The sequence below is a fragment of the Nicotiana tabacum genome, chromosome 7 (genome assembly GCF_000715075.1).
Source record: "Nicotiana tabacum cultivar K326 chromosome 7, ASM71507v2, whole genome shotgun sequence".
Taxonomy (NCBI): Eukaryota; Viridiplantae; Streptophyta; class Magnoliopsida; order Solanales; family Solanaceae; genus Nicotiana; species Nicotiana tabacum.
Genome location: NC_134086.1, coordinates 155,852,701 through 155,873,734, shown reverse-complemented (window position 1 = coordinate 155,873,734; position 21,034 = coordinate 155,852,701). Strand labels below are relative to the sequence as shown.

Sequence of the window (21,034 nt, the reverse complement as noted above, 5' to 3'; positions counted from 1 at the left end):
CAAAATAATCATGAGTAGCGGAATTTGGCATGAGCGCACCCTAGAAGATTATAAGTGGAACTTCGAAGTTTGTATGTTTGAGATACACTTTGGACATTACTCCATGAGAACAAAGATTCTGACTTCTCTTCTTTCCCAGATTAATGATTATGATTTTCTGTTTCCTCAACGTTTTCCCCAAGCAGAAACGCCATCTTTTTCCACTTTTTCCCAATTTAGTCGGAAATTCTCAGGACCCTCCTGGAAAATGGGACCTAGTTTCAAAAAAAATTGAAACAATCGTGAAAAACAAGATCTAGCATAAGTATACCCCAAAGGAACATAAGTTAATTTCAAAGTTTGCATGTTTTAGATAGGATTCAATTAGAAATTTTCAGGATCCTCCTGAACAATGGGACGTAGCTTTGAGAGTTTTCATTAAATAACGAGATTTAGCGGAAGTCACACCTTTTAAAAGATATATCTTAGATTTAAAATTGTCAAGAGTTGTCAGGACCCCCTGGATAACGGAACCTAGTTTTCAAATGCTTATTGATATTTGGTAATGTAGTTCGTTTTACACTTACATATGTGCCCAGATACCCAAACTGGGGCAGAAAATTTTCTTTGTTTTGTCTATTTTGAAGTCAGGAGCCCGCCTGGAGAGCATGGGAATACATTTCAAGTTTAGCAATCAGGAGCCCGCCTGGAAAGCATGGAACACATTCAAGCGCAGTAGTCAGGAGCCCGCCTGGAGAACAAGGGAGTATAATTTAAGTTTTAGCTTTAAAATTCTTGGTTTGTCTATTTTGAAGTCAGGAGCCCGCCTGAAGAGCAGGGAATACTTTCAAGCGCAGTAGTCAGGAGCCCACCTGGAGAACAAGGGAATACCATTCAAATTTTAAGTAATCAGGAACCCACCTGAAAAATGAAGGGAAGAAGCAATTCAAGTTCAGTAATCAGGCATCCACCTGGAGAACAAGGAAAGGTAGTGGAAGATTCAGTAATCAGGCGTCCACCTGGAGAACAAGAGAATACAATTCAAGTTCAGCAATCAGGCACCCAAATGGAGAACGAAGGGAACAAGCAATTCAGTTTCAAGTAATCAGGAGCCCGCCTTAGAGGATAGGCAACAATGGTCAAAGAAAGACGTTTAAAGGTTCAACAATCAGGTACCCACATGAAGGAGAGGGAAAGCATCTCAAGAATACAATTCGAGTCAGCAGCAAAGGAACAACTGAGGGAAATACAAATCAACAAGGCAACAACAGTCACAAGACCAAGTTTGAAAATAAATCATTGTAAAGCATAGATTATAGCTTAGTCTAGCTTCTTCATTTTTGTCATGGTGTAATAAGGAGGTCAGTAAGCAGTATCAGGAGCAGCAGCAGTAACAGTGAAACCATAGCTCATGGTAGTCCCAGCTACCGAAACTTCCCGAACTACATTGACTTGATTCCTTTATAGCCAAGGATATGTAGGAAATCTTTGAAGCAAAGGTTCGGTCAAATATTTCAAAAGTGCTTCCCATGAAGTATTCAAACGGGCAAAAATCGCTCATATCCGTTCACTTTGTCTTTACACGAAAACTCTTCATGTTTACGAGCAAAGAGGGGCAGCTGTGAGCACGTGATTTTTGCCTCACATGAATTACTCCCACAAAATCAAAACAAAAATTGTTTGTTTTATTGTTTGCACTTTTGTGAATTTTCGTGGTATTTTCTGTCATTACTTGCATGGGTTCGTGCATGTTTATATGTTTAAATAAATGAAAAAATAGATTGCATTCGCATTTAGGATTTAATTTTATAATTTTTGAGTTGAGTAGTAAATTAATTATTTATACAAAAATAAAAGAATAAAAAAATAACGTATTTTGCATTTTTAAAGTGTTTAATGTCAAACTATGTGATTATTTTATTTTTAGTATGTAATTACTTGTGATAAATATTATTTAAAGTGGATTAGTATTTAAAGTCAATTTTGGTTTTATAATTTGAGTTAGGATTTTTGGTTCTTAATTTTGAAAATAACTTAGGAAGAAAGAGAATTAATAAAAGAGAAGAAAATCAAATTGGGCCTAACTCAATTTAACCACTAAAGCCCAAATCAAATACACTCAAACCCGCCCCAAATCAGCCCAAAACCCGTCCCAACCGGTCTGGCCCTATACTGAACCAAACGACGTCGTTTGGACTCGCCTCAATCCGAGCCGTTAAAGAATTGTTCATCCAACGGTCTAGAACACACCTCATCGCCCGTATCCGACCCCGACCCGTTTTTCAGAGACTGATCCGGTCTCAAAGGAGTCTAAAACGGTGTCGTTCCATTTAGTCAGATGATCTAGGCCGTTGAACTCGTTTGATCGAACGGTCTGGATCCAATTCCACCCCCAGTATATATGGGACCAACTAAACCCGCCCCCTTCAGAACCCCTCAACCACTTTCGTCTCTAACCAAACCCTAGAGACGCCGCCACCGTACCCTCACCGCCTCAGGGTGTCAGCGCCGGCTCTGTTCACCCTTATCTTTACACCACAGAACCACCCCGAGCCCCTCTTACCAAATCCATCATTAGTTTCCGTCGAATCTAACCAAGACTCGTCGAATCTTAAATCCAAGTTTTAACCCTAAAACTTCAAAATCAATTTCCATTGAACCTGATGACATGCATCGAGTCAAGCCTCTAGGTTTTTTTTAATTAGAAGGTCGATTCACTACAAAACCGATGTTACTCATTTGTTCTTGACAAAGAACAAATGAGTAACATCAGTTTCAGGTGAATCGGGGTATCAAGGGTAATTTCGAGTTTAGCCAGTAAGTTCCCTTTATTGTTTTCTGTTCTTCTTTAAATTCATTTCACCTCTGCCTCTTCTCCTTCTCTTCTACATGTATTTTTGATTGGTCAATTTTTCTAAGTGAAGTTACGACTAGCTTCGAACCCGATTTCTTTGCTTTAGGTTAGTTTATTTATCCATATTTATTTCTGTTAATTTCAATTTTCCTTTTAAATTTATTTGGTCCTGTTTGTTTTGATTTCTGATTGTAGGTTTATTCTACAGATTCTGTGAATAGTTGTTTAAGTTCATGAATTTTCCTTTGAATCGATAGGTTGTCAATTTTCAATTTAGGTTTATATTATTCTAATAGGCTGCATATTAGTATCCTCGTGATGTTTTGATTCCTTGTTAAGATGATTATGTTAAATGTGTCAAAGATCGAATCTCAAATAGGCTCTTCAATGTTCGTTTCTTGCTAATGTCAGTTCAGATTGTTCATATGAAGGGTTATTTTTGACTCTGTTTCAATGCTAAACCTATTTAGATTTCAGAAACTGATGCCCTTTGGTTTTGTTGCCTAGCAGTTCTGTAAATGTTTATAACTTTCAGAGATCCTAATTGAATAATTATAAACTTAAAGGGTTAGTCTGGGAATTATTCAATAAAAGGATATTGTTTACCTAACTTTAGAAGTAGTGGTAGGGTAGAAATTGCATTAATGAATTAATTAAAAGCACTAGGTTAGTGGAATGAATTAAAAATAGAAAAGGGTATTGATAGTGAAAACTACACTTGTTTAAGGACCCTTTTAAGAGCTGGAAATCAAAAAGAACAGGGGTGTGATTAAAAGGCTAAGGAATACACATGGTAAGGGAATATACAAGCTGGAAAGAGAAAAAATTTGAATAAAAAAGGAGTTGGTCCTAGTCTTTAAATGGACACACACGGATAGAGTACGAAAAAGAGAGAGATAGACATTGAGTGGATATATACAGAGGGATAGGGACTGAGTAAAAAAAAAGGGTGCTCGAAAATACAAAGAAATAACTCTAAAGAGAATGGAAATTGGAAATGACTGTTTGATTGATTTCTGTTTTCTGGTTTTCAATCTCAAATTGGCTGAAACCATCTTTGATGTATTGAGGGTTGAAATGGTTTGATTTTTTTTTTCTTGTTGAATCCGTGTTGAACTCTGCAATAGAGTTACTGTTTCATTGAGTATTATAGTGGATTTCTGAATTTTCTCCTACACTTGAACTTATTTCTGGTTAGCTGACAGTGGAAATGATTTAAGATCAAGTTGGGTTAAGGTCTTCTGGTTCATTTGTTTGGATTGTAACTGTTTTTTTGGGTTGTTATTTCACTTTTATGGGCTGGAAACTGGTCAAAAAGAATTGCTATTGATTGCCTGCTACTATTGCTGTTGATTCTTCCTTTTCTGATTTCATTGATCTCCAGGTACCTACTCCTGAACCTTTATCATGATGTTTGGCTTGAAATTTAAAAAAATGAAAACCGGAGTCTGATAACTTCGACGTGCTCGGATTGGTTTAGTTTCATTTTGTGTAAACCTCATGGTTTTGACATTATTAATGTACTGTAGATTCATTGCAAAGAGTTTTCATTGGCTTGTTTTGGCATAAAGATACTTTTTCTTATTGTCATAGCTACTTTGGACTGTTGGAAAGAAACTCGATGGAAACCCATCAAGCGGACCCTTACATATTAGCTTAGAGTGTGTTATACTTGATTTCTTGTTGCTTTGCTAGGTAGCTACTAATTTCAGGTCATTAATAATGGAATTTAAGGTGAGGAAATGGGGCGCAGGAAAACATATGTCAATATATGTAAGCTGAATGCAAAGATTGTGCTAGTGGGTAGATTAATAATTTGATTGTGCATAGGGAATTGTAAATACAGCCTGAACAATTCAATTGACTTAATGAAAATGTTTGTTGTTTAAACAACCAATGATGCATCGACTTTAATGCCAAAGATCCGTAATTTCATTTGTGATCTGATTCCATGATGGCCATTTGGGGCTTAATCCTCATAGTCGGATCGATTTGGGATCACAAGGATTCGATTAGGGTCAAATATTAATGCCCCCCTCCCCCTTTGTTAGACTTGGACTCAATTTGGGCCTAAATTTATTCACTGGCTGGCCCAATTCGTGTCCTTATGTAATCAGGTTAGTTTGAACTTTAACATTTAGGTAATTACAATTCTAACAGCCCTTTTAATTAATTTGGCGCTTCTTTAGCATAGGAGGTGTGCCGTAATAAACAATTACGTGATAGTTTACGGTTCTTTCGAGATGATTTCGAAACTTAGTTAGAATAATCGAGGTGCGCTATGCCCAATAAAATCTAAAAACCCATGGCTCTCGCAAACTTAAAGGTGCGTAGTTTGCTTTAGGCACGTTAATTATATAATTATCATGGCTTCTAAAATTCGGGAGTACATTTCATGTGGCCCGGTTCTAATTTCCAACAATGTTTTATAAAATGTGTCATGAACCACGGGTGCATTTTATGTAGCGTGGTTTACGATGTGTTTTAAATAACTTTGAATTTTTTCCGAAAATATTAAAAGCGGCTAAAATGTTAGTAGTATTTTTCGCTTTTTTTTTTTGCTTTTTGCTTTTGCTTTTTTGCTTTTAGTACCAATTATGGGTCTGTATGATCCATTTTCACGTTAAGACCATTTTGAAAGATCACTAAATGAAAAAAAAAGTGTTAGAATAAGATTTTAATTTAATCCCAACAATTCATCTCATATATTTTGTTTTAGTAACCTCTTTGTTAATTAATTTCACATTAAGAACAAAAGCATCTGCACTATGTTGATCCGTACTTGTTCATTATATTGTAGTAATTCATATGTGGGGATGTCTATTTGTATGATCTCAAGAAAAAGAAAAGGAAAATAGTCATACTTAATTACTTACCTAATTGATACCGCTACTACTGCTGCTTGTAATTCAAAATAAGAAAAAGAAGATTAACGCAATAGATGGTTGATTAGTCATGAATATCGTTGGTTGATTTGTCCATGTGGTTATCTAATTTAGTAATAATAATAATTCAAGAACATCGTAGTTTGCTTTAGGCTCGATTTAGACTAGTATTGTGATTATGTATACGTTCCCGTAATATAATTGCGATTTTAATTCCAAAAAGTAACTCGAGGGATGCGTTCGCGCAACTTCAACTAAACCTTTCTTAATATAAATAAACCAAGCGTTATTAATTGTGGACACGTTTGCCTGACATGATTTTTGACGCGCCAAAAGAAAAGAGTATACGTACGCGTAACTCAATTCTTTAATTACAAACAAATTAAGTGATTAAAAACGGTAAAAGGTAAATGCACATAGGTTTTAAAATAAGTAATTAGGCAATTTTAGCCAAGTATAAATCACTAAGCGACCGTGCTAGAACCACAGAACTCGGGAATGCCTAACACCTTCTCTCGGGTTAACAGAATTCCTTACCCGGATTTCTGTGTTCGTAGACCATTAAATAAGAGTCAACTTCCTCGATTCGGGATTTTAACCGGTGACTTGGGACACCATAAATTATCCTAGGTGGCGACTCTGAAATAATTAAATAATCATATTTCGAATAGTGTCACTTTAATTGGAAAAACGCCCTTATATACATTCCGGGTATAAAAAGAAGGTGTGACATAAATTATATCATTCTAGTATATATCTGAAAGTTGAGCCATGAAGTTAACTTCCACCAATAGATTTTGTTGTTCATGACCAGTTCATAGGATCGCACTTGAATCGTCCAGTTGTTAGTATCTTATATGTCACTCATTAATTCATGATGTTTCTTTCCACTAGAAATATATGCACAAATTATATAGATTTACAATACTCTCGGAGGCTTAATGTATGTACGTAAAAGAATCAATACGATCAAGATGAACCACTCAAAATTTTCATAGTACTGTTGGTACTCTCCTTTAATTTTCATTTAACAATAAAAAAAAGTCATTTTACTGGAGGTTCTTTTTTTCCTTTTATTTCTCTGTAAATTGTAATGTCTCTGTTGCATTTAGAACGAACACGAATAAATAAAAAAATTAAAGATATGTTGATTCTGCTTTGAATATCTGCATAATGAGTAATTGAAACACGAGACTGTAAGCTGCAGTACTACATAGTACGTACAAGCTGGCGTTAAAATCTCATGTAAAATGTGCCATGAACTGAATGTGCAACATAATGACGAAATAAGAGGTACCTATGCATAAGGTGGTATCCCTTCATGTGACTTGTCTATTTATAAATCGGAAAAGTGTTAAAAATGCCCCTAAACTATTTGAAAAGGTTAAAAATATCTTTCATCCATCTATTGGACTAAAAATACCCTTTCATCCACCTTTTTGGTTCATTTATGCCTTTTAACCGTTAGGTCAATGCTGAATTAAAAATAATTATTATTTAAATTTCACGTGGCAACTTCTTATTGGTCGAAATTAAAATATCTAACCTATTAGAAAGACTAACCCATATCTACCCGTTTTTGGACTAACCCGCCCCAAATATTGACCCGACCCGAATAAAAAGTTCAACTAAAAGAAAGATGCACCACTTCCATCTAACTCTGGGTTATCTATACCCCTACTGTCATACTTTGGAACAAAAATACTCCTATTTTGGACGGAGTGCCACATGGTAGCACCTGTTTAAAATGATCAATTTTTTTTTTACCCGACCTGTTTTTTTTAAAAAAAAACACAACCCGACCCCTATTCAGTTTTTAAAAAAGAAAATAATTTGTTAAAAAACGAAAATATTTTCAGTTTTTACAAAAAAAAAAAAAAAAAATCCATTTTTTACAATTTTTTTTTCCAGTTTTTACAAATTTGTTTTTCCATTTTTTACAAAAAAAAACAGAAAAAATGAAAAAAATATTTTTCAAAAATGAAAATATGTCGTTGAAAATATTTTGTTAAAAACAATTTTTTTTCCAGTTTTTACAAAAAAAATGCTTTAAAAAAACTGAAAAAAATAAAAAAAATATTTTTTGTAAAAGCTGAATTGTTTTTTGTAAAAACTGAAAAAATTAAAAGAAGACTTTACTATATTAGTGGACTACTGGTGCATTAGTTTAAAAAAAGAAATTTTTTGTAAAATAGCTTATTTTCCGTCTCAACTCAAGGTGACCTAAATATCATGTCTACGACCCTCACCTCATCAATTGTACAATAAAATATATCTCGATTGGGCACTCTCCTTAGACATCAAGGCTCCTAATTTCAGTCGTATATCATATTGAAGCTCCACTATACGTTCACTGCAAGGATTAAGGCCCGGATGATCCGTAAAAATACCACTACCTCGTTCGCCCAGGCCTGCCGGCACAATAAAAGAATAAGGGAGCTAATCTGCTTGCTTGTGCAGGCGAGGACCGCTCGGCTAGGGCGCGCCAGAGGAGCTGATTTTTTTTTAAGTTTTGCAAAATAATAATTATTATTTTTAATTCAGCATTGACCTAACGGTCAAAGGGCATAAGTGAACAAAAAAAAGTGAATGGAAGGATATTTTTAGCCCAATAAATGGATAGCGGATATTTTTAAACCTTTCCCAATAGTTTAGGAGAATTTTTAACCCTTTTTCGTTTATAAATTAAGAGAGGACCTTTAACTATTTTTAATAGCCCTAACAAGTAATAAAAAGGAATGGGTGGAGTATTTTTTTATTAGTCGGTTCCAATAAAGTTGGTATATTTCTATATTTTAAAAATATTTAATAATTTTAAGTTCATTTTATTTTTAATGAAAAAACTTTTATAATAACCATACAAATATTATGTTTAAAATCACATGTTTCAGAATTCTTATAACTACACAAAAATTATGATACATTTAAGATTATAAATATTACTAATAATTTTAAATTTTTTTATTTAAATCTCATCTTTAGTTAAACTATATTTAAATTTTCTGATTGGTTGGTTGGTATTGCTTCATGTTGTTATTCCCTTATTTTCACCTTTTCTTGGCCTTTTTTTTTGCCTCTTTACTTTTGTATTTTTTGAGTCGAAAATCTATCAAAAATAATTTTTTTATTTTTTCTCCGTAGGGTAAGAATTGTTACTTTGTTTTCGTTGTTTAGTTATACTATATCAAACAAATTGAAAGAGTGAACTGCTTTCATTTGTTTTAACGAGTACTGTTATTTAATTTGTCCATAGTGTAAAACGTGTCCAATTCTTAGAGGCTAATGAGTTATACTTGGTTGGGAGCTGTTCCCACTTTACATGGCCCTTGACATCCCAGAAGGACTTACCAACCCCCCCCCCCCCCCCGTCCGACTCCCAGAAGGACTTACCAGAAGGACTTACCAACCCCGCCCCCCCGTCCCCCCTCCCCCCCAATAGTAGTACACCTTCTCCTCCTCTTTAAGTTTCCTTACAAAACCCCACAAAGATTCTTGAATTTCACACCCTCACAGCATTTTTTCTCCATAAGTATGGACTCATGTCATTAGACACTACTGAAAGAGCATCAAGAATCAGTTCATTTACTCTCTCAGCTTTAAATTGTAAGCAAAACTGTACCCTTTTCTAACTGTCCCTGTATATATGTGCATGCATTTCTTCTTTCTGCTGAACATGTGCTTCTACTCACAAAAGCTCATCTAATGTCATATTTGATATATACTCCAGATTTTTGAGCTTAGGAGCTATATCTAACACTCCACTATTCTATTTTAATTTTTAACGAATCTTGTTCATGATTAGCTGCATTTACATAATCTCTTGTTTATGGTGTGGCTAAATGTACTAGATGTGGAAAAATACTATTCATTCAATGTGTGACCACTTTATTACAGTTTATGTTAATCTGTCCTTTTTTTTTTCTGCGTGACCACCTTGTATGCAAGCAAAATTACGTACTTCACTTTGTATGGGGTGGACCTGCTGCATGTTTTTGTCTTTGCCTGCTTTTTATACTTTTTTATTTTTGAGTGGAAGAGGAAAATATAGAACTGGAGAGAATTTTTAGTTAGTGGAGTTGAAATCCTATATTTGATGTATGTTGAAATTGCAACTATCATGTTGCAACTTTGAACCTTCAAAATTGGCATGAGAGAAATTCTTTGTTATATATGGAAATTTCTAACTACAAAATTTCCCATCTCTTTATTTTCTGTGGTTGTCTGTTCATCGATGAAGTGATCAGATCACCAGTAGTAATTCCAAATACAATTGCATGTAATGTAGACTTAACCATTTTAGAATCATCAATGACTATAACCTCATGCATGATGTATTGAATATGACTGCTGACTAGGATATATAATATTTTTTCTATAATATTCGTAATTAAATGTAGATGGTATCTGTTTGCCCACTTTACTTGGTAGTATTTGTTTCTAATTTTAATGAGAAGTTTATTTTCTGTAAATTAGAGAACATTTGGCGCAATAAAACCAAAAGGAGAAATTTTTTTTAAAGACGAAAAAAATGTTGGGGCTATAAAAAGCTATAAAATCAACATCAAAAATCCAGGGGAAGACAAAAAGGGGATTATGTCCCAATCTGGAAGTTCCATGTGTAAGTTATAATTGAATATACAGTATATCCAAAAACTAAAAGGTGCAATATCGGTGCCTGTCTCTTTCAAAAAAAGTAACCTAGAAATTTTCAGAATAATAGTAGTACTTATTGTTAGAAAAATAGTATTGTATCTCAAAAGAAAGTGTCTAGATTCATATTTTCTAATTGTCTAGTTTCATTTTATTAATATTTAATGTCTTTATTATTTCATGCAATAATGGGTCATTATTCTATATTTGTAACCATTGGACCATTACTCACCCATTATAACCACTCGATTCCATTCACCTATATATAAACATATTTTTTATATATATAAATTCTTTCTGGTGTGATAGATACTAAGTATACAGAAAATACTCTCCTTTCTTCTGTTGGATTTTCTACTAAGAATAATTTTTTTTTAGTTTCTGCTCTTAGTTTTATACTAGAAGAGCTTGTTGAATCCTGGGGAATACACCCAAATCGGGTGAAATACCCTTAAGAATAATGTCTTTAATACGCCTCAAGCTTTGAAGAATTCCGTATAGGTTTCGTGATGAAGTATTTTCCGTAAGATTTCCAACACTTATAAAAGGAGACTATTCCCCTATAAGCATAGGTAGGGGTGTACATAGACCAGGTTGGTTCGGTTTTTATCAAAATCAAACTCAAACCAACTATATCGGTTTGGATTGGTTCGGTTTTGTCGGGTTTTCGGGTTTTTTTGTTACATGAATATTATTCCAATCTTACTTTGTTAAAATTATAGATAAATCTTTGATAAATGAATATATGTTTAGTAAATATGGAAAAAAATTGACAAACATATGATCTATTAAAATATTCTAATGAGAGAATTTTTTTAGTAACACATGATAGTTATTTTCTTAGTCGTCTAACAATAATTTTTCGTTAATTTACGCTTTCAAGGTTAATACATGAGAGGATCCCAAATATTTCTACATTTTCTAAAGAAAATTCACTATAAAGTCTTAAAAATATAAATAAAATTTATATATTTATATGTCGGTTTGGTTCGGTTTTTTTATTCAATACCAAACCAAGTCAAACCAAACCTAGTCGGGTTTTTTAATCGGTTTGATTTGATTTTTCGATTTGGTGCGATTTTCCGATTCGGTTTAAACACCCTAGGCATCGGGACCTTTTTACCATATTTGTTCGAAAACTAGACATCAAATACAGGGATTCAAGAAACAGTTACTTATATCACTTTAAAATATAATTTCCTCCTCAGATGCCGGCCGTTTTTGTCAAAAACCAATAATATTAGCAAAAAGGAAAAAGGGAATTACTCGCAAAAAGAAGTAAATAAGAAGTAATTTCTTAGTCAAACTATATATCATTTCATATACTAGTGGTAAAAGATTCAATTCTCGTGAAAATGATTCTTCCTTTAGCTTCCCCTCTCCTCTGCAATGGCTTCTCATACAGCAAAAAAAAAAAAATGAGCAGAAACGGAGAAGTCAAATATAAAGTTATCACTTCGAAACTATAGCCACAAATTAAACTTTTTAAAATTTTATTTGTTCTCTGCGAAATCATTTATCGATCATGACAAGGACAAATATACAGAGAAATAATGGATAATATATGGATGCTTGTCAACGGATAATATATGGATGCTTCGTACAAGATATAAAATTAAAAGTTAAAGTAAACTAAAAATTAAAGTTTATAAAATTAACAATATAAGACAACTTTAAAAGAAAGTGGAGAATTATAAAAAACTAGTTATAAAAAATTTCTCTTCTTATCTATTTTATAACTCTTTATCATTCTATCTTTATTTTAATTTTCAGAATTGCACGTGAAGATATATTTTATAAAAAGAGTTAAATATAATGACATGAAAAGATTAAATGTATTTATCAACTATCAAATGATTAAAGAGCAGTAGTTTGTTATTCCAATTGAGACGGGAAAAATTAATGCATAATTATCACTTTATAGATTACAACATACGAGTAACATAATTATGTTATCCAAAATCAAAATAAGGTAGGTCTACATAATAATGGAAGCTACATGTAGTTCTTCCATTTCAAATGTAAAATCTCCATCTTTCTCAAATGGTATTTGTATAAATTCAAAGTGAAAGAATATTTTGTGCCTACAGAACTAGTAAAAGGTCAAGTCACTTGAACTGTATTACATATAATATTCTGTAACAAACATGATTTTTGATAACTGTATAAAGTTAGTAATATACTTCGTGAACCGTTATGGTAAGAAAATTTATACTATCAAATCACCTTTATCTATTGCAACACGTAACATATTTTATTTTTATGATTATAAATTACCCTATTAGTAACCTGATAGTCAGAGGAGGAGCCAAAATTTAAAATACATGGGTTCAAGTCTTTGAAAGTTATTGAGTTCTAAGTTAATAATTTATACAGATTAGATGAATTTTCTTAAGACAAATACAAAATTTGAATTAAAGTTATTGGTTCCGCCGAACCAGTATTTTGGTCTCTAACTCCGCCCTTACTGATAGTGTAAAGATTCTTTACACTAACACTGTATATAAAATATAAACTCGAAATTATAATAACTATGTACATGTTAAAGATAAAAATTTAAGTTTTATGCATTATATAAAGTTTTTACACTATAAGATAATTTACATTATCCGTGTACAATTACAAAATTTCTTATACACCTATTTAAAATACATAAAAAGATTATGTGGGGATATAGGTGATTTTGTCAACAAATTACGTGCGAGATTCAAGAGACCAATTTCTTGAGTACTATTTCACCTCTCACTTGACTCTTCGGAAATGCAAAAAAACCCCATGCCCAGCTTCCCCGGCGAATGTATGTATGTTCCTGTATACATGCATGCATATATAGACACGACACAAAGAAAGGGGATATACCCTTTTATTACTATTAAACTTTGTTCTGTAATCAATGATTTCCCCTGTTTTTCTTTATAATTGTTTCACTGAACGTACTCTAACGTATTTTCTTTTTAGATTGTGCGTTTTACTTTACTTTAATTTTCTTTTAGTGTGGTTTTGGTATTAGATTTGTCTAAATTTCTGCGTGTGCAAAGAGAGGAGAGATAGGGAAAAAATAAAAGCTTTGACTAGCAGAAAAGATGGAAATTTTCCGGATGACTGGCGTTTTACAAAATATGTAATCGTGCATGTTTGCCACATGTACATGCAATTGGGTTGTGGAGCATCAGTTTTTGGTCTATGAGAAATATTTTAATTATGGAGTACCTATTTTACGACTTATTGACTCTGAATCAAGATTTTAATTTGTTATGGATGAGATAAAACTTAGAAACAGTTAATGATATGTTTATATAATTGGAACACATTGTTTGAGTTTATATAGTTTGTCTGATTTCACCTTAGTATACTTAATTAGTAGTTTGAAGTATCAGCTTTTGAGTCTTTATTCTTCTTTTATTGTATTCACAGATTGACATTCCTTACTTCTGAAAGATGGTTGCCTTCGGAAAAAAGTTGAAAGAAACACAAATTCAAGAATGGCAAGGGTACGTTTATCATTTGCCCCAAAACTTTTTCATTTTTCATGTGATGTTTCAGGGGTTAATTTATGTGTACTACTAATTTTAGGGGGTTAATTTTCCATGGAACTACACAGAAGATTAATTTAGAGCCCGTTTGGACATAAGATTTTTTTCGCCGTAACAATTTTGGAATCTTTCGAAAATGTGAAAAACTCCAAAAAGCTGTTTTTAAAATTTTTCACTCAGATCACTCACAAAACTTTAAAAAAAATCTAAAATTATATTCATGTCCAAACACAACTCTAATTTTCAAATGTCATTTTCGCTTGAAATTTTTTTTCAATCTTTTTTGAAATTTTACAATTCTTATGTCCAAACGCCCACTTAGTCGTCAATTGTAACTTTCATCTCATTTATTATTGTATTCTTTTGATCCAGTGTTTTGCTTGTTATTTTACATAAATTCGATGCCGAAACAGGATCATGCACACTTGTGATAGAAATACCTAGTGTCGGAGCCAGAATTTTCATCAAGGGGTGTCAAAATATAAATAATTAGATACATCGAAAAATCAGGGGAATCAACGTATAGTAAATATACATAAAATTAAAAAAAATTATCTAGCAATATAGTGTAATTTTCCGGCGAAGGGGTGTCGCTTGACACCACTTGGTTCAATGTGGCTCCGCCACTGCCTAGGTAACTGTAAAATAGTTGACAATGTTTCATTTGGAATCATATTTGGGAAATGTAATTGATACCTAAGTTTTTGCATCAATTTTGATAATATGGAATATTACTATACCCTTGGGTGGCTTACCACTGTTATGGTTACATTGACTCCTTTCAGATATTACATCAACTACAAGTTGATGAAGAAGAAAGTAAAGCAGTATGTGCAGCAGATTGAAGTTTCTGAACAAAGCCGCGAGTATGCTCTCAAGGACTTCTCAAAGATTTTAGATAAGCAGGTATAAGCGAAGCACACTAGTAAGGTTCTTGGATAAGGATTTTATTGCTACTAGCAAATTACTCTTTTTGTGTATTGTTATCAGTGAAACACACTAGTAAGGTTCTTCAATGTGCAATCTGGAACCCTTTCATATGGTATCTATGATACACAACCAGTAAAAAACGATCTAATGACATAACCTTCTATACTTTCGAACTTTGTTATTGGTGGCACTGTATATCGATCGAGGAACTTCATTATGTGTTGAAACTCATAAGAAAAATTTAATCTTTCAATGACATAAATCACATATCATTTACATGACACTGCTAAAGTAGTCACTGATAATCACGCAATGTAGTTGTCTCCTGTTTCTGTGCCCCCTTTATCTATTATTATCATATAATATTTTCCGACTAGTAGTTGTTTTAACTTAGATCAGTGTTGCATATTTATGATGTCAGATTGAAAAGATTGTTTTGTTCCTGTTGGAACAACAAGGGAAACTGGCAAGTACGCTATCCATGCTTGGGCAAGAACATGATGTCCTGATACAGCAACAAGATGGTTCAAAATTATCCCAACTACAACAGTCATATGTAGAAGTAGGCAGAGAACTGCTACGACTTCTCGTTTTTGTTGAAATGAATGCCATTGGTGTGCGCAAGATACTGAAAAAGTTTGACAAGAGATGTGAGCATAAATTCACTAATTACTATGTCAAGTCTCGAGCAAATCATCCTTATTCCCAGTTGAGACAAATATTTAAGCATGTGGTATGATAACTGAACACAACTTGTCTTTTCCTTTTTTCTCCTGGAGCATGGGCTTTTTTTAAAATAAAAAAATTTCTTTACTAGCACATTCTGTTTTCTCAAATTTTCGTTAAGGATGCAACTTGTAGGATAATATCTATTTCCAACAGTATAAATTGACGCAGTATGTCTTTAGTCTTTAGCATGAAGTCAAGAACAAAACTCACAACCATACAAGTCACGTGCAGGGCATTTCCGCTGTAGTTGGAACCATATCCCGCAATCTTGCGGATCTCCAAGAGAACCGTGCGAGCTATATTTCAATATATGATCAGCCTGCTCTTCCACTTCCGGTTTAATCTCCTGTCCTTCTATGTATAGTATTTCTTAATGTTTTTGGTTATCCACTTTGGTTATGTAGTTTGTTGGCCATAGTGCGCTGGAGCTTATGAAGAATTAAATAGGATAAGAAAACAATTCATTGTAGGCATTTATTATATTCAAAAGGATGAGGTTTACTTATCTTCATGTCACTCAAAATCATTGTTGCTACAACTAAAAATTGGTTCTATAAAGTAAATCGCATGGAACAAAGTTAACAGAGACTTCTTGTTATTTATTTCCTAGTGAGACCAATTCTATGGCAGAATACAGAAATAAATCTATCCAGTGATATTTATGCCTCCCAATAGTTTGTATTCTATGCTAATTGAATTTTTTAGGACTATTTGTAGAAAACTCTAGTGATTATATTGGAAATGTTGGACTTCTTGAGTTAAACTGACCTTATGTATTGTCTTATGTGGTGTAGCTAGAAATTCTTCCTTCTCATGATGGAAATGTGAACTAAAGAAAATCCCTGAAGCTTTCTGGTGTCAGAAAGAAAATTTTCGTCAGGAAGTTATTGAAACTGCAATTTGAAATAGTACTGACTGCAAAAAGTACATTTTTTGAAGGAAAACCTGAGCTTGTGGCTTCTATAAGTAACATCTACCTTTGATTCCATTGTTCTGATTTGGTTGGTGCTATCATGTGCAGGACCCTATCATCGAAGCTATTAATCAAGCAGTGGATAGACTAACAAATTCAACTGATTTCCTTCACTATTTGGGAAAACATGCACTTATTTCACCACAAGAACTACCAACTCCTTCCGAGGATCATGCTGCCGCTGAGAGATATCACTTGATGTCACTTCTGTTGAACTTGGCTAATGCATTCTTGTATATGGTTAACACATATATAATAGTCCCAACAGCAGATGACTACTCTTTGAGTCTTGGAGCTGCAGCAACTGTTTGTGGAGCTGTGATTGGGTCTATGGCTGTTGCTCAGGTGTTCTCTTCAGTATATTTTAGTGCATGGTCCAATAAATCCTACATGAAGCCTCTTGTATTCAGCAGCATTGTCCTTCTTATTGGGAATACCTTATATGCCCTGGCTTATGATTTCAATTCGATATACTTACTTCTAATCGGACGCCTATTTTGTGGGTAAGTTTACTCATTACTCACTAGAGTGCAGCTCAAGTAATCTGTAATTCTCCATCCTTCTGTTAGTAATTCATTAAAATGATATCCTTATTTTCAGGACTATGTATCCGTTATTGTTCATAAGTTGTAACATAGAAAACCCTGGGGAGTTTGACCTGCATTTTTGGGGGTTTATACAACTCTCTTCGGTACATAGTTGGAGTTGTGAAAATGATCTGTCTCCCTAATAAGTTAAGTTCTTAGAGATATTCTCAAATGTTCTGAGGATTAGTCTGAACATATTTGTTGAAGTTTCATAAATATATCCATCACCATGATGATTTATTATTGGTTTTCAGAATGGAGAATTTCTCTATATCAGGAAGGAAAAAGAGTAGCTCTAATTATCCATTAAATCTTTGTTTTCATGGTCTTTTAAGATTTAACCTGAATAGTTAATGATTTGATTAGTGTTCTTTCAGTTGGAAGCATCTAATTATTGATGTGCTGTGTGCTTCCTTTCCGCTTCATCCTTATTAGTGTCATTAATTAGTTCGATTGCATTTTCAGGACCAGGACATCTTTATCATTAGATTTTTAACTATTTCAGGCTTGGTTCGGCAAGGGCAGTTAATAGGCGGTATATCAGCGATTGTGTTCCTCTGCACCTGCGAATGAAGGCTTCCGCTGGTTTTGTAAGTGCAAGTGCACTTGGAATGGCATGTGGTCCGGCTGTTGCCTGCTTGCTTCAAACTAACTTTAAGTTCATGAAGATCACTTTTAACCAAGACACTTTACCAGGATGGATAATGGCTCTTGCATGGTTTCTTTACCTATTATGCGTGTGGACTTCCTTTAGAGAACCTGCAAAAGAGGAAATGGTGAATGTTCTGCCACAAAAATCCAATAGCGGTATGTCATCTAGACTTACACTTCAGCATGAATAATCATCTTTTTTAGAGTTTGTTAACCTGAATGATTATTCACCTTTGAGAATGTTGTGTGAGTTTCTGCACCAGGCCTCCTAATTTCCTTGTCATAGAAAGCTACAAGTTTCTTGTAAGATATCCAGTCTCATCTATTCCCTATTTGTATACATAGACAAGTTCAATGAACAATCTGCTTGAGTTAGTTTTCAACAGCATTAAGTGGTAGTTATTCATTTAGATGATACACGTTCTTTATTTGGTTAATGAGTTGCCTCTACTAAACCTCTTTTAACTCCATTAATCCTATAGAGAAACCTTTCTTGAGAAGTCACAAAGAGTGTCATTTCATGTTGAGATATATTCTGCGATAATATATATAGTAGTGCATTTGCTATACTCATTACTTTGAGACCTCAATCATGGAGCAAAATAGATTTTTATACTGTCTTCTTGGCCGTGCACCTCATTTAGCAGAATGCCTGTTTCCACCTGTTAATAAAGTAACACTAGATGTGTCATGATTTCATGAAACGCATTTCCTGCTTTATGATCACTTGGAACCTGGTAACGTCCTTATCCAGTTCTTTTGCTTCCAGTAATGACTAGGACCTTTAGTTCACTGTTTGATATTTTAGGATGCTATGTAGATCTGGTCCTTACATTGGTCAGATAAAACAGACAAATGCCAAATTTTTGGCATGACCATGTGATCACATTCAATAGTTTGTCTTAACCCATATTTGTCGCAGAATGAAGGCACAGTATATTTTGCAACTCCTTGCTAATCTTTTATGAAATTTCGTCCAGAAATTAACATCTTCTATAGTCAAAATTCCACCTGAAAGATGCTATTAATTTGAGTTTCAGGGCAGATTGAAAATGGTTTAGTACAGAATGGTATTTCCCAGCCACTTCTTTTAACTGCAGAGGAGAAGCAACAAGATGACGATGAAGACCAAGATTGCGATAATAGTGAAGAATCTGCAGAGGAGATCCAAAAACCTGTTACTTCCATAGTCTCTGCTTATAAGCTGCTTACCCCATCCGTGAAGGTTTGGATTTCAATTGATATCATCAAGTATAATATCTTATGCTAAAGTTTAAAGTTTCAACGAAATCTCCATTCTAAATTTCATGGATGATAGATACTCTGTTGACATCTAATGAAGATCTTCTGCTCACATCAAAATTACGACAGTTTCTGGTGTGTTGAACCATTCTTGTTGTTGTATTTTAACCATGAATTTCTTTGTACATAGAATCATTAGGTTCAGGTGAACAGAAAGTTTCACGCTAATTATTGTATAAGGAACTTGTTGAAGTTGGAATAAATGGTCAATCTAAATTGGTTGTATCCATCAGATTCTCTAGACTCAACCCTGTAAAAATCATTCTCATAGGACATACACAAAGTGGTAACCTTGGAACACAATGGTGTTTGTCCATCTTTCTGAGGGTTGTGCAGACTGAAATTGCATATTTGTCTCTTTCTCGGTCCTTTAATAGGGCCTCACAAGGTAGGGGTAAGGTCTGCGTACACACTACCCTCCCCAGACCCCACGGTATGGGATAATACTGGGTATGTTGTTGTTGGTGGTGTATTAACTCTAGTTAAAGAGAACTGTTTATGTATTCATGATTTTCTACACAGGTTCAACTGCTCATATACTTTATGCTGAAGTATGCAATGGAGATTTTACTTGCTGAATCAAGTGTTGTCACCACATACTACTTCATATGGTCAACGAGCAATGTGGCCATTTTTCTTGCATGTCTTGGGCTGACTGTCCTTCCGGTGAACATTCTTGTTGGGAGCTACCTCAACAACATGTTTGAGGAGAGGTAAGTAAAACCTTTCACATCTGTAATTTCCTAACATTTTATCAATAACACATGCATTCACAGGGACAGAAGGGACGAGATAAAAAAGAAAATCAGGGAACACAACTTAGTATGCATAACATTCTTTTCCGTTGTACTATTGCTTAAATTAATTGCTATTCGTCCAGGAAGACATATTGTTGCCTTCCCCCTTTTCCTTTATCTAAGTCCTAATGATTCCATAGTACTGTCGGATACCAGGTTATTAAGTACACTTTTAGATTCAAATTATAATCTGTTGATTTTATATTATCCATCATCGAGCAGCTAGTTTGCCCTAGTAGCCCAACAAACTAATTTGAAAATCAATTTTGCATTGTCCAAGAAGAGCATCGGTATAATACGTGCTTTACTTTGTGGACCATCGTAAGCTAGTCTATTGTCTTTCCGATACTAAGTTAAGTGATTTCCTGCAGGCAAGTTTTGCTAGCATCAGAAATCTTGGTATGCTTGGGAATAGTTCTGAGTTTCCAAGTCATAATCCCTTATTCTGTACCACAATATGTCTGTTCAGCTCTAATCACATTTGTAGCTGCTGAAGTACTCGAAGGTAAATCGTGACAACACTAATGACTTCAACAACATAACTCTAATCATGGCTAACAAAAAGGCCTTTGTTTCTTCAAACATGCAGGCGTTAACCTTAACCTTCTATCTCGAGTCATGTCTTCGAGGCTTACTAAAGGAACGTATAATGGTGGACTACTTTCAACAGAAGCCGGAACTTTAGCTCGAGTATTTGCAGATAGTACAATAACCTTGGCAGGATACTGGGGAATGAGTAGGCTTTTGAATGTGACACTGCTACCTTCGCTATTTATCTGCATCTTCTCCATCATAGCCACCTGCTTCACTTACAATTCTCTCTATTGATCATCATCATATGAAACCTTTCTCTAGCTCTTGTACATAGTTACTACATGTAAGAGAACTATATATATAACTTGAAAACTACCAATATAAAGTTATAGTATGAATTTCGAAGTCTATCGTTTTTAGTAGCTCTTAATTTCCATTCAATCAATTTCAGGTGATATAAATAGTATCTTGTCAGTTCAAGTCCCATAAACCTTATCTTTTTGCGCTTTTTGATCTTAAAACACCATGAACTACAAAATTATTAGTTCATTACATATATTTGTTATATGAAGAGATTAACACGAAATATTATTAGTAAATATTACTACTAAATTGTGTCATGTAGGGGTG

General features: G+C 33.9%; 1 protein-coding gene across 3 annotated transcripts; it reads left to right on the top strand.

Annotated features, from left to right (window-relative positions):
- Positions 1–8,921: 8,921 nt before the first annotated feature.
- Positions 8,922–20,821, top strand: LOC107810716 (SPX domain-containing membrane protein At4g22990). 3 transcript variants are annotated; one of them, XM_016635524.2, is made up of 11 exons: positions 8,922–9,321; positions 13,783–13,859; positions 14,687–14,807; positions 15,253–15,564; positions 15,792–15,896; positions 16,582–17,036; positions 17,626–17,927; positions 18,812–18,996; positions 19,596–19,786; positions 20,242–20,375; positions 20,460–20,821. In XM_016635524.2, exons 2-11 carry the CDS (start codon positions 13,807–13,809, stop codon positions 20,696–20,698), a joined length of 2,097 nt encoding a protein of 698 aa, XP_016491010.2. In that variant the 5' UTR covers positions 8,922–9,321; positions 13,783–13,806; the 3' UTR covers positions 20,699–20,821. The 3 variants fall into 3 exon arrangements, with proteins under 3 accessions (XP_016491010.2, XP_075074010.1, XP_016491011.2); XM_016635525.2 differs by lacking the exon at positions 8,922–9,321 and adding an exon at positions 13,090–13,165; XM_075217909.1 differs by lacking the exon at positions 15,792–15,896 and having other exon boundaries at positions 9,040–9,321.
- The last annotated feature ends 213 nt before the right edge of the window (positions 20,822–21,034 follow it).